General features: G+C 44.2%; 1 protein-coding gene across 1 annotated transcript in view; it reads left to right on the plus strand.

The window, feature by feature from the left end:
* tiparp (TCDD-inducible poly(ADP-ribose) polymerase) overlaps positions 1–9,963 on the plus strand; it is a 19,175-nt gene extending 9,212 nt beyond the window's left edge. The window contains exons 3-7 of the mRNA XM_035680140.1: positions 544–733; positions 1,165–1,352; positions 4,887–5,189; positions 6,811–7,068; positions 8,470–9,963. Of these exons, the coding sequence (XP_035536033.1) occupies positions 544–733; positions 1,165–1,352; positions 4,887–5,189; positions 6,811–7,068; positions 8,470–8,659 (1,129 nt within the window). The 3' untranslated portion in view covers positions 8,660–9,963. The remainder of the gene's footprint in view (positions 1–543; positions 734–1,164; positions 1,353–4,886; positions 5,190–6,810; positions 7,069–8,469) is intronic.
* Positions 9,964–11,918: the final 1,955 nt, after the last annotated feature.

An 11,918-nucleotide genomic window follows, 5' to 3' on the forward strand; every position in this document is an offset into this window, starting at 1 on the left:
TTCTCATCTAACTCTCGGTAAGAAAGCAATTTTGTACAATCCCTATAACCATGCCATCATGCTACATAATGAATATCAGAAATAGTATATTCCTAGCAAGTCTCCCTTACGTCATTCTGGTTTAAATATGGACAGAAACTCTCAGGGTTTTCAGCTTTAGAAGAGCACCTATTAAGAATAAGATTACTATGTGAATCATTACACCGACATTCATGTTTTCAGCGTGTAAATATGTTTTGGTTGCGTATGTCTTGCTTTATTTCTATTCTCTGCGAGCTTACATGTGGCATGTAAGTCATGTCAGCTGATGCTGTCATCCTGTGTGACTCATACTGAGTGAGCAATTAGAGGTTTGGTCGTCTTGCTCCAGGGCACTCGGGTTAATTTAAGGTTTAATCAGCAGCAGGTCATGACCAGACATTTGGTTGTGAGGTCACTGTGCCACAGTCACATGTTAGCAGGCCGTGTGAATGTTTAATGTTTTACGTGCTGACTGCAGCGGGTAATTCTTTTTTTTTGCTGATTTTTAACTTTGTGTTCCAGGGGTCGAGTGTTTTCTCTAGACTTCGTGGCGATGCGAGTGTGCGACCTGGAGTTTGACCGCGTCCGACGACTGACCACCCCCGCCAGCCTTCTCCCCGCGCCCACAACGAACCCAAACCCCACCCCCAGCTGTCACACAGTGTGGAAATACTACTGCAGAGACAACTTTGGCTGGAGGGAATACTCTGAGGTGAGCCAGTGTGTGTTTGTTTGTGTGTACGCTCTGTGAACACAAGGCCAGACGCATTAACTCTGCCCACACCAATCGATTGTAAAACCGCTGTGATGGGATCGATTTGGTCACACATACACACCTATGAACCCCTTGGGACACAGCTGTCTCCAGCCAATTGCAATTTATTGCAGCGAATCAGTAAAGATTGACTGTTTTCTTTCCGTGTGTATGTGTGAGTTTGTGTCTCCCGGTGAAACTCGTTATCAGCCTTTTGTTATCTGAACATTGCACCACACTTCACTGACATTTCCTTCTTCAAATTCTGCCTTCCTCCTTACTCGGTTGAGTGAAAATGCAGAACAGTCTGTATAAAACAATAAACAGTTGAGTCTAACTCTTCCTCATGTCTTTGTCTATCTCTTTCTTCGCCCTCTTCTCCTGCACAGCCGGTGGTGAAGCTCATAGAGGAGGCGAGTTCGAGGGGTCTTAAGGAGGTGCGATTCATCACACTCCAGAACCAGTATATCCTCAACATCAGGGAGGGCTTCCAGCAGAATGCGGTCTTCGGGTTCAGACGTCAGATCAAGAAGCGGCCCATGTTTATGTCGTCTGTGATGCTTACACCCCACTTACAGTAAGTAAAGACTGCTTTGATCATCTGTGCCATCCTGTGTGCCAATCGTCGAAACTTGTCCAAAAAGAGGCGTTGGCGCGTATAGACTTTGTCTCGTTCATGTCGGCCATGCTGGGAGTAGGAAGAAATATCAAAAGAGGCGCACCTTCTGTTGCCACAGCTCGAATGGTAAACATTTTACCTTCTGAACATCACCATGTAAGCTTGTTGGCATACTGACGCCAGGCTGCTGACTCTTGTTTCTGCCAGTCATCTTGTCACGTTAAGAACGAGCTGGACAACACAATGCTTGGTATTGTCGATGCTATGTGGTTGCAAAAAGGTATTGTTTCTGAGCAGTTTATCATCCTGCATGAAGGATAACAAAACAGTCTGATAAGCATTAGTGTTCAGGATTGATGGTAATTAATACTAAGTGTCAGGAACAGTCAGTCCTCAGCTGAAAGGTAGAGGTCATTCACTTGATTGATAGTCTCTCTTTGTCTCTATCTTTCACTCCCCCCTCTAGTTCCCATTGTACTCTCTGGCAGAGTCCTCGCATAGCATTTAGCGCTCAGATCTCAACCTTGTTAGAGAACATTTTGTTTTCTGGATATGAAGCCACATTGACTAAGTCCTCGATTTTACATAAAGTGCGTGGCAACACAGGCACAGTAACACACACAAAGTTGGCTCTTCACTATGTGATACACTGTCTCCCTGTGGCTCTCTGTGTTCTGTGAGCGTCCTGAGTCCCTGTTTGGAGACAGGCAGGCACACAGAGGTCGGTACACAATGCTAATGTCGCAGTCAGGGCTGAATACTCAAAAGCCTCTGAACACCGCATTCACCTTTAATCCGTTCCAGTGCTGTTGCACATTGGCAGCCTGAGCTGAACTTGAGACCCATATTAACAGTTCAGATTTTTGGCAAATCAAAGAGAGTCACCGGGACACAGGAGCAGTCTGCAGGACGAAGCAGGCCTGAACCAGACAGGAAATTAGATAATGAGGCGAATGAGAACAGATGAGACAGAGGACAAGAGATACACAGAGAAATCTATCCAACGGGCCCCCACGATTAAAAAAGGTTCCACTAAAATAATTTAAATTGGTCATAAATCTTATTTTTTGCGTAACTGGTGCAAATCTGTGAATGAGATGAGATCTGTCCGAGCACATGAGCTAATTCCAGGAATTTTCATCTTTTAGCCATTTTCCTTTTAGCAGTGAAGTGATCCGCCCTCGCTGCACTCGCCTCACTGATATTTCCTGAAACAAGTGATACCAGATTGGAAACAAGTGGAGTCATCTTGCCCCATTTGCAGAACCCCTCACTTCCTTTGCCGAGCAGGCTGCTACGGCGGTGTCCTGCCAGTGCCCCACACAGAGCGAACGCTAGCACGAGCTGTTCCTACAGGCGGGATTGACAGTCAAGAGGGGGACATAATGGAGAGCAGGAGATGGAGGAAAGAGAGAGAAAATTAGATGGAGGAAACAGGAGACTGAGAAGGAACGAGGGAGAAAGAGACAAGCGAGTCAGAGAGTGAGATAGAGAGCACAGTAAGAGGAAGTGAGAGAGAGAGAGAGGCCTAAATGGTTTCCAGACTGGGTGCACACACAGCAGAGTAGAGCTGGTGAGTGAAGGAGTGTGAAATGTGTGTGGAGCTGGAATTTGGAACAAGGGTTTTGTTCCTGGGACTGTTTTTCGTCCGTTTGTGGGGTGTGCGATTCAATTAGTCACTGTGAGATGAGACCTTATTCCAGATTATAGAGATTATTGCACATTATGAGGAGAAAAAGCAGACAAACCATTACAGTCTCCTGCACTTCGGTTACATTTTGTGTGTTTTTTTTTTTGCCAGTGGAATAAATGCAAGTCAATGCAGTGTCCCCCCAAGTGACCAAAACAAGTGTGTGTGTTCGTTTATCAGGAACAATCTGTGCTAGGCTTAGAGGTTGAGGTCATTAGCTTGATTGGCACTCTCCCTTGCTCCCCCATCCTCTCCCTCTGTCATCTCTCTCTCTCTCCAGATGATGTTATTTTCAGCCATCTCCTCCTCTCCTCCCCTTGTTATCCATGCCCAATCTTTCTCCTTTTCACTCTTTCACTCCTCAACTCCGTCACTTTCTTGTTATCTGTCCCTTTTCATTTCACACTTGTTTTCTGCAGCAGGCTGTCTGTGATCTCTTCAAAGCACACGGGGAACAGAGACATCGATTGCGGGGAGGGATCGAGACCGTAGAGACAAGATAAGAGAGAGAAAAGAGATGAGAAAAGACTGTCGCACTGATTTAGAGTCACACTGATCACAGTCTCTTGACAACACACACACACACACACACGAACAATCTTTTATGGCTGATAGGGCTAACAGCATTTACACTTACAGAACGATAACTTGACAGCCAAACCATTGTTATTGACTCAAATGCCAGACACAATTGCTTTTTTGTCATTTTCATGACAGCTTTGCAATTGGCATTTTTTATTCTTCCCCCTCTCTTGTTCTCCTTCCTGTCTCTCTCCCTCGCTCTGCCTCCCTGTTGCCTTGTTTGGTGTCTGGGTTTCATTTTCGCGCGGCCCTGCTGTTTTGTTTGGCCAGTGACGGCTGGCGGCTGCTGTGGAGCGGCTCCGATCCGCAGCGCAGTGATGTCATTGTTGACAGTCGGTGGGATATGAGTTTGGAGGCCTAGACGGTCGGTTCATAACAGCAGACGGCGCTTTAGTTTTACGTTAGGATGCAGCTTTGATTGGTCACACGTGTGAAGGAGTGCTGCAGGAAGCAGTGGAGATGGGTATCACGCTGGGATGTACAGCTTGTGGTTGATGCTGAAATGAACTGGGCTGGGACGCTTCTGTCTTGATCCTCAGCGGGGATGGCCACTGGCAAATGAAAAATTACTATCTGGAATGAGGAGATCTGGAGCACACATTTATAGTAGGAGCTTTTCATCATGAAGCATGTCTTCATCAAAGTCAAGCCTTTTATTCTGATGAAGACATGTGTTATGTCGAAATGAAATCAATGCTCTTTCTAAACCTAAATAAGTATGGATTAATTATTGCTGTATTTATTCTACATATATGCTAAATTGTGTTTGTGTCTGTTTACAAATTTCACAGTTTTGTATGTTAGGCTGACCTGTTGACACTGACTCTTTAGACTCCAGGAATTTACTTTAGCGAGTCATAAAAATTGATTAATTTAAAGTGTATATGACACTTCCATTTTCCCTTTCATTAGCTCTACATGAAAGACTCTTTAAGGGTCTTCCTTTGAATTTATTTTCCTGTGTAGGAAATTACAGGAAATTATGGGACCCGTAAAATAAAGCGTTACCACATTTAGTTAAAGAAACTGCACAAACACAGCTTTAAGAAACAGGTTACAAGTGCGTGTATATGTACTTTATATATTTTTTATTTATGTGTACTTTGTGATTATAAATGTCTGTGTATGTATTTGATGGACTGACAATGTGCCAAACTCAAGCATCTAGTTCTGAAGTAGCAGTTTCTAACCAAATATCTTTTCTTTCTCTTTCTGTCTAGGACTTTGGGCGGCCTCTCTTCATCCCCACTCCCCTGTTCCTCCTCCTCTTCCTCGTCCTCATCCATGGAAATCTCCACGTCGCACCCCCTCTCGCCGACGACCACCAACCCACCCAGCCTTTTTCCGGAAACATGGTTGCCAATGACGATGAGCCAGGACTTCCTGCAGGTGCCGGTGTCACGCGAAGACCGCAGCTACCGGACCGTGTACAGCCTTTTCCACAAGACGGTGTCAGAGACCAAGTTCAGGATCCTCAAGATCCAGCGTGTGCAGAACCCCTTCCTCTGGGAGAAGTACAAGAGGTGAGCCGGGGAGCGCGAGCATTTTACTGAAGACTTTCTTTTTTTAAAGCACTTGCTCGTTGTTGGAGATAATATCTGTTAATCTAACCTCAGAGTCATGAATCATTTTCGATAACTGTAACCAGCCCCCACGACAACATGTTTAACAAAAACAGAAGAGAAACCTTTCTGTCCGGGTCAGAAGCCGTCAGATTTGAAGGTCTTTAATTCCTTTCTCTTTACGCGCTGTGTGGTGCAGCTGTGGCATACGACTTTGACGCACTTGTGGTTTTATTGAACATAACTCTGCTGCACTACTGAAATTCTCACGAGCTAGTATGTCACAAGCATGATATGATTTTAAGTGGTGGATGGAGCTCATTTGATAGTTTTTTTTTGTGTTTTCACAGTTTGACCACACTTTAAGACCGTAGTTAGTATTTAGGTTGCAAGCACAGAAATAAGTCTTCCATATCTATGTTTATGTAACATTATGAACCCAAATTTCTACCAAAATATTTGTGCAGTGTGGTTTCATGCTGTGCTAAATTATTTGGTTCCTCTTTTGTCCTAGTTTCGCGTATTTCGCTGTCGCGGCACAAAATGTATCGTCAACCTTTTTCATCTACGTTTCTGTTGTTGAACTCGCAGCTGCATATTTACTCAAAGACAGAGACACGAACATTTCTTAAAAACAAACAGGGTGAGTGAGAAACTATGCAAGAGACAAAAGAAAATAGGGCAAATGAGACCAGCTGTGTGGGACTTCGTGTGATTGAGTCGACAGTGGTGTGAGAAGACGGAGGATGGTGAGATGTTTGGTGATGAGGATGTTCCTTTCACGCACACAGCGGGCTAACCGCTGCAGTGAGAGCAGGGCAGGTCCTATCAGCTGTGACAGTTAAGCTCCCACACTGACTGGTACCGCACGGTTTCACAATGACTGACAGTGTGTGGTTGTGTGTGTGTGTGTTTGTGTATTGCTGACTGAAAGTGATGCCCCCTCTGAATGTCAGTTAATTTCATCTTCCCACACTCCAGTTATGACAGGGAAACCACATCTGCTTGTTTTCGTGCTTGTGTGTCAAGCAGAAAATTGAGCAGCATCATCCTAAATCTTCAGATAAAATTGGATAGAAGGACATTGAAGTGCGTGTGTGTGCGTGTGTGTTCTTGGATGCGTGCAGTGTCGACCCGTGTCAGATCACAAGCTGCCGGGTCACGGGAGGTCATGCCTGGGTCACAGCCTCTCTGTCTCTGAAATGCTTTCGCCTCTGCGTGCCTGATTGATCCGCTCCCATCAAATGAGCTGTGTGTGCGTTGCTCAAGAAGACGGATTAGGCCCAATGTTCTTACTCGCTGTTAGAGCAAACAAGGCCGTGATCACAACTTTTGAATAGAAATAGGAGGACTGCTCCCAGCTGTTTACTTATTCATTACCTGAGAGATGATCTGTCTTTGTGCATCAGCCTATTGCCGTAAAGGATAAAGAGAGGTGTCTTTGTTTGTTTCTAGTTCCTAGTTTCTTATAAATATACTCTCTACTGTATAATATGTAATAATAATAAGCTCTGAACACTAAAAAGCATTTAACTTCATCAAGAAAACCCATCTCACCTCCCTCCTCTCCCTACTCTAACAGGAAGAAGGAGTACATGTCGCGGCGTATGACAGAGATGGACCGGCTGCTGAGCGAGCGCCACCTCTTCCACGGCACCTCGGCCGACGTGGTGGAGGGCATCTGCAAGCACAACTTCGACCCCCGAGTCTGCGGCAAACACGCCACCATGTTTGGCCAGGGCTCCTATTTTGCCCGCAAGGCTGTCTACTCCCACAACTTCTCCAAGCGCTCACCCAAAGGAGTCCACTGCATGTTCCTGGCCAAAGTCCTCACTGGCAGGTGTGTAGGGGGTGCTGTATTAACAAGTTGATTGTGGGAACAGTTTTCCTGTCTTTGATTAGGTATAGGATTTTTAACATCTCTTTCTACTTGCAACTTCATCCCTGCAAAAAAAAAAAAATGTTGTTAGGGGTTGGTCATGAAATGTTTGTAATTTAATATGACAATATTGAGATATTATACATATATATATATATATATATAATATACTATAATATATATATATAGTAATATATAGCATTTTTAGAACATTGAATTGAGAAACAAGATGGAGTGCCTGGTTTTGGCTAATGCAGTGAAAAACCAACGTACTACATTACACAGATGCAAAATAATATAAATCCAATATTGCCATAAAGCAGTCCTGCCCATTGATTTACAGCGCTGCTAGCAATGATCTAATGCAACCAGAGATATTAAAGGGATACTTTGCTTTTGCCTCATGTATTTACTAGTGGCATAAGCTATTTAATCTTAGCTAAGACATCATGCTTTGGTTTGTTGTGTTAGCTGGAAGTGACCTAAATTGAAGCTTTATGTACCCAGTTATTATCATGGTTACATCTTTTAGATAAAATCAAAACAATTAGCTTTTTGCTCTGTTTTACAACCACATGCAGCACATACCTCTGCCTAAACAACATCCCTTTCTGACTCTATCTCGCCCTTTCAAATTAAATTTACAGAACATGAGCATTAATTTGGATCATGGAAATCATGAGGTTCTTTTCCATAAACCATCATTCAGTCATGCTGTGCATCATGCTACTCCCAATCCTTAAAATGTTAAAGCAAATCTAGAGCCACACATGTAAAACAGCTGATTTGGCTGAACCCATCATACATCACCAGCTTTGTTATGCTGCGGTGGACAGTCTGTGGTGCGCCCAGAGGACACCAAACCTGGGTTCAATCTGTTCCATTGCACAGACGGAGACATTGCTTCCAGACCTGAGCAGAACTATAGACCAATAAGGAAGTTATCTGTACGGTGTGGTTAACTCTCCTGTCTGGCACACAGACTCTTCAGCGTCTCGACCCACTGTCTGCCTTTGTTTGTAGCTGAACGTTCTTATTTTAGTATGTTTTATTCATGACCCCAGAGAAAGTGGTACAAAGATTGATGGATTATGAGTCTTTAAAGCCTGGCATGAATATTTAAGACAGGGAAAAACAAACTGGCTCCAATTCGCTGGTTCATTTCATATACATACGGTTCATTCATTTCATGCACTTACAGCATATGCTTATATTATTCAAGGTCCCCTAAACACACAGAGGAGCAGCATGCTTGTAATCATTAAATTTAGAAGAGTCTTCTTTTAGATGGTGAATTATTCTTCTGCAACTCCAGACTTGCAGACATAACTAACCTTGTCTCTGTCCTCTCTCTTTATGCAGGTTTACTGTAGGAAATCCCTCCATGAGGCGACCTCCACCCATCAACCCTCGTGACCCCTCCAGTGACCTTTTTGACTCCTGTGTGGACAACTGGGTGGACCCCCAGATCTACGTCATCTTCAACGATGACCAGAGCTACCCTTATTTCATCATTCACTACGAGGAGGTACCCAGCACTGTCGCCGTCTAAGCCCTGGATCAGACCTGGATCTGTCTGTATTTGCGAATACTTACTCATGGTTTGTTTTAGTCTGTTGAGGTGCGAGGTGGGTGGAGTCAAGATGAAAAGGAACAGAAATGTACCGTTTAGTACTTTTTGATGACTGTTGCTTTAACCGATTCTATTGGAATCACTTTGTTAGACTAAACTTCACCCATCTGCTGCTCTAAGGTTAAAACAGTCTAAGACATATTTGCAAATACACGATGATTTAGGTCAACTGGATGATTTAGGTCAACTGGATTCAACCAGACTGGACTGCAGTAAGGAAAAACGGACTGGTCCAGACCGGATTAAACTGGACAAAACTGGACTAGCAGAGGACGACACCTGTTTTTATTCAGTGTTCAGAGGTGGATGACAACTGACAACAGCTGCGAACACAACAGACTTGACTGGACTCATAAACCACGCCTTGTTATCTAGTATGAACAGGAGCCCAATGGTGATCATCGGGCACATGAGGATTTTATCTACCTTATGATCTGGAGCAGATGCAGGATAAACCAAACCTAGTCCTCTTATCATTTTGACTTAGTTGTATGGCTGTATGTGAGCTCAGTTCCACATCAGGACAGACGCTGTAGTAGACAGTTAGCGTCCTGACAGTACTGTGAATGACCAACTAGCCGTATTATTCTGAGGAAGCAGCAACCAACCAATCAAACGCTTCCATAGAGAAACCATAGCGACACTGACCCCCCGTCATTCTTTTACAAAAATCATAGTGAGTGTTTACCCAGCCTCCGGCCCATACATTTTTTTTTTGTTGTTTTTTTCAAGTCTATGTGCTGCGTGTTTGAAACTTTTAATTTGGTGGACATGAATCTTGTGGCCTCTTCAAACAGAAAACGGACATGAGTTTCAGTGGGACTTTTACAAACGGACATCCACATATTGTAAACCTCCAGGCAGAAAGGTTTCACATGAAGCCAGTGCTGTTCCCTGGTTGGCGTTTTTGCCTTCGCGCCCACCGCTTTAGTTCCTCGCGGGGGATTGAAGAGTGTACAGTTTCACACTGAGACTCTGTGCTGCTGCAGCGGTGGCGGCGCTGTAGCGTTTTGTCAACAAACCCCCTGAAACTCATCTCTCTTGGACCGCTCTCTCACTCAGAGACAGTAGACATGTTTCTTTGAGACAAACTGTACAGACGTTCTCTTTGTTTATATTTGAACTGTGTGCCTTTTGTTCATAAAATTTTTATTTATGTTAGTTTAATGTAACATTGATTAAATAAAGAATCTAAAAGGAAAAATGATTAATTACTGAACTTGTGCTTTATTCAGAATAGTGGTAATAAACATTTCTGTAAACGAAAGGGCCAATCAGTGCTCACTAAAGTCTCTCAAAGTGTGATCTGTGGAGGCTTAATTGGGTCACATTAAACTCCCTGTAACATTGAATTGTAATTTTTTACACTTTGGTCTTTGTGTGGATTCAAAAGAGATATAACGTGTTAATTACTGAGCTTTTAACTGTGGACAAAGCCAAGCAAACGGACTCCTCCTCTTTAAACTCTTTATGCTATGCTAAGCTAACCGGCTTCAGTTACATATTTAACGTACAAACACGAGAGTGGTATCAATCTTCTCTTCTAACTCTCGGCAAGCAAGCAAATAAGTGTTTGACCGAAAATGTCAAACAATTGCTTTGAAGAAGTTCTGGCCAGCGCAGTATGCAGCGAGAGAGGTGGTTCTACTGTCGGCCATATGCTGTTAACTGCACCGCTGCTCTCAATAAGAGCTACGTGATATTTCACAGTCAGCGGCTTTGAGGAGAGTTTTTGTTCATCAGATTATTTGTTCTTGTCTTGGTCCAGTGGTATTAAAATCAGAAAGGAATTCTCCCATGCTCAGCCCTCCCTCTTGTCTGCCACCTCCCCCCCACCATCCCCAGCAGTGTATTATCTGAGCGCCATGTCTAATGCAGTCCAGAGGGAGGCTGGCGGAGGTAGCTGTCTATCCCAGCCCAGAGACAGCTCACGTGGGGCACAGCAGAAGAACTCAACACCTCGCCCCTCCTCTTCCTCTGCAGCTCATTCGCTTCTCCTTTCTCAGCCAAACTTCTCCTTACTATCTTATCTTTTACCTCATCTCTTGTCTTTATGTGCCTAATCCTTTTATCTAACCTTCCTTTCTCTCAATCTGGCTTGTTCTCATTTGCAGGTTTTATTTGATTTCAGAGCCATAACTGCCGCTGAGGACAATGAGGTCATGTCCTCACTATTTATTTATTTAATTCTTTTTTTTGTGAAATTGGGTTTTAATGGAATAGTTTGACATTTTGGCAAGAGTTCGATAAGAAGACCGCTCTCATGACATGTCTGTTAAATCATACACCGGGTTTAAAGCAGTGGTTCCAAACATTTTTGGCTTGTGGACCCTTAAAATAAAGTCTCCTCATGACAAGAACTGTGAGCAGTAAAACTGAAAATTGATTCAGTTTTACGTATTCAGTTTGTTAAATATAATGACTGACAGTGTGTATGTACTGTATCTAAATCATCCTTATATGGGAACCCTCATCCATCAGCACATATTTCTGTGCTATCCCTTCACTCCCATTTCCTCCCTCAGAGGACAAGTGCACCCCCCAGTCTCTGCCTCTCTTACCCCTGCACTGCGCTCGGCCTCGGGTCACCGTGTCGTGTAAGGCTGTCATGTTGAGCTCCGCTTTTTGGGCAGAGCAGAGGGGAGATAGAGAGAAGGGAAGGGAGGGAGTCGGGAAGGGAGGGAGCCGGGGGGGAGATAGAGAGGGAGGAGGGGGATGAGTTATTTTGCTCTCTTCGTGCCTCCTCGCTGAGCTGCGTGCCTGTCTGCTCTTCTCATGTGCATGCAAGATTGCGCAGGTTGCCCTCTATTTGCCCCCATCTCTCTCTCTATCTCCCAGTCTCTCTCTCCTAGCATCCGCCTCTTAATCTCTCCAACAGCCTTTCGTTCTCTATCCACTTTTTTTCCCAACCTGCCCCCTCTCATCAGCTCTTAACAGCTTAAAATCCTTTTTGCCCTCTCATCTTAATGATTCTACCTCCTTCTCTCTCTCTTGGTCTCAGTCTCTCTGTGAGTCATGCAGCGGGCACTGGCTGGGTTTGTTTGCCTGACTGGCCTCCAGGAATTGCTGCTGGCACACAGAAAACACTACTTTGTAGACCTGCTGGCCTGGGTTAGAAGAGGAGACTCAGAGGAGGGGAGCAGTAGAAAATGTGGTGGGAGGATGGAGGAGATGAGAG

This window comes from Morone saxatilis, unplaced genomic scaffold, assembly GCF_004916995.1.
Source record: "Morone saxatilis isolate NCDOM2014 unplaced genomic scaffold, NCSU_SB_2.0 Contig8, whole genome shotgun sequence".
Classification (NCBI taxonomy): domain Eukaryota; kingdom Metazoa; phylum Chordata; class Actinopteri; family Moronidae; genus Morone; species Morone saxatilis.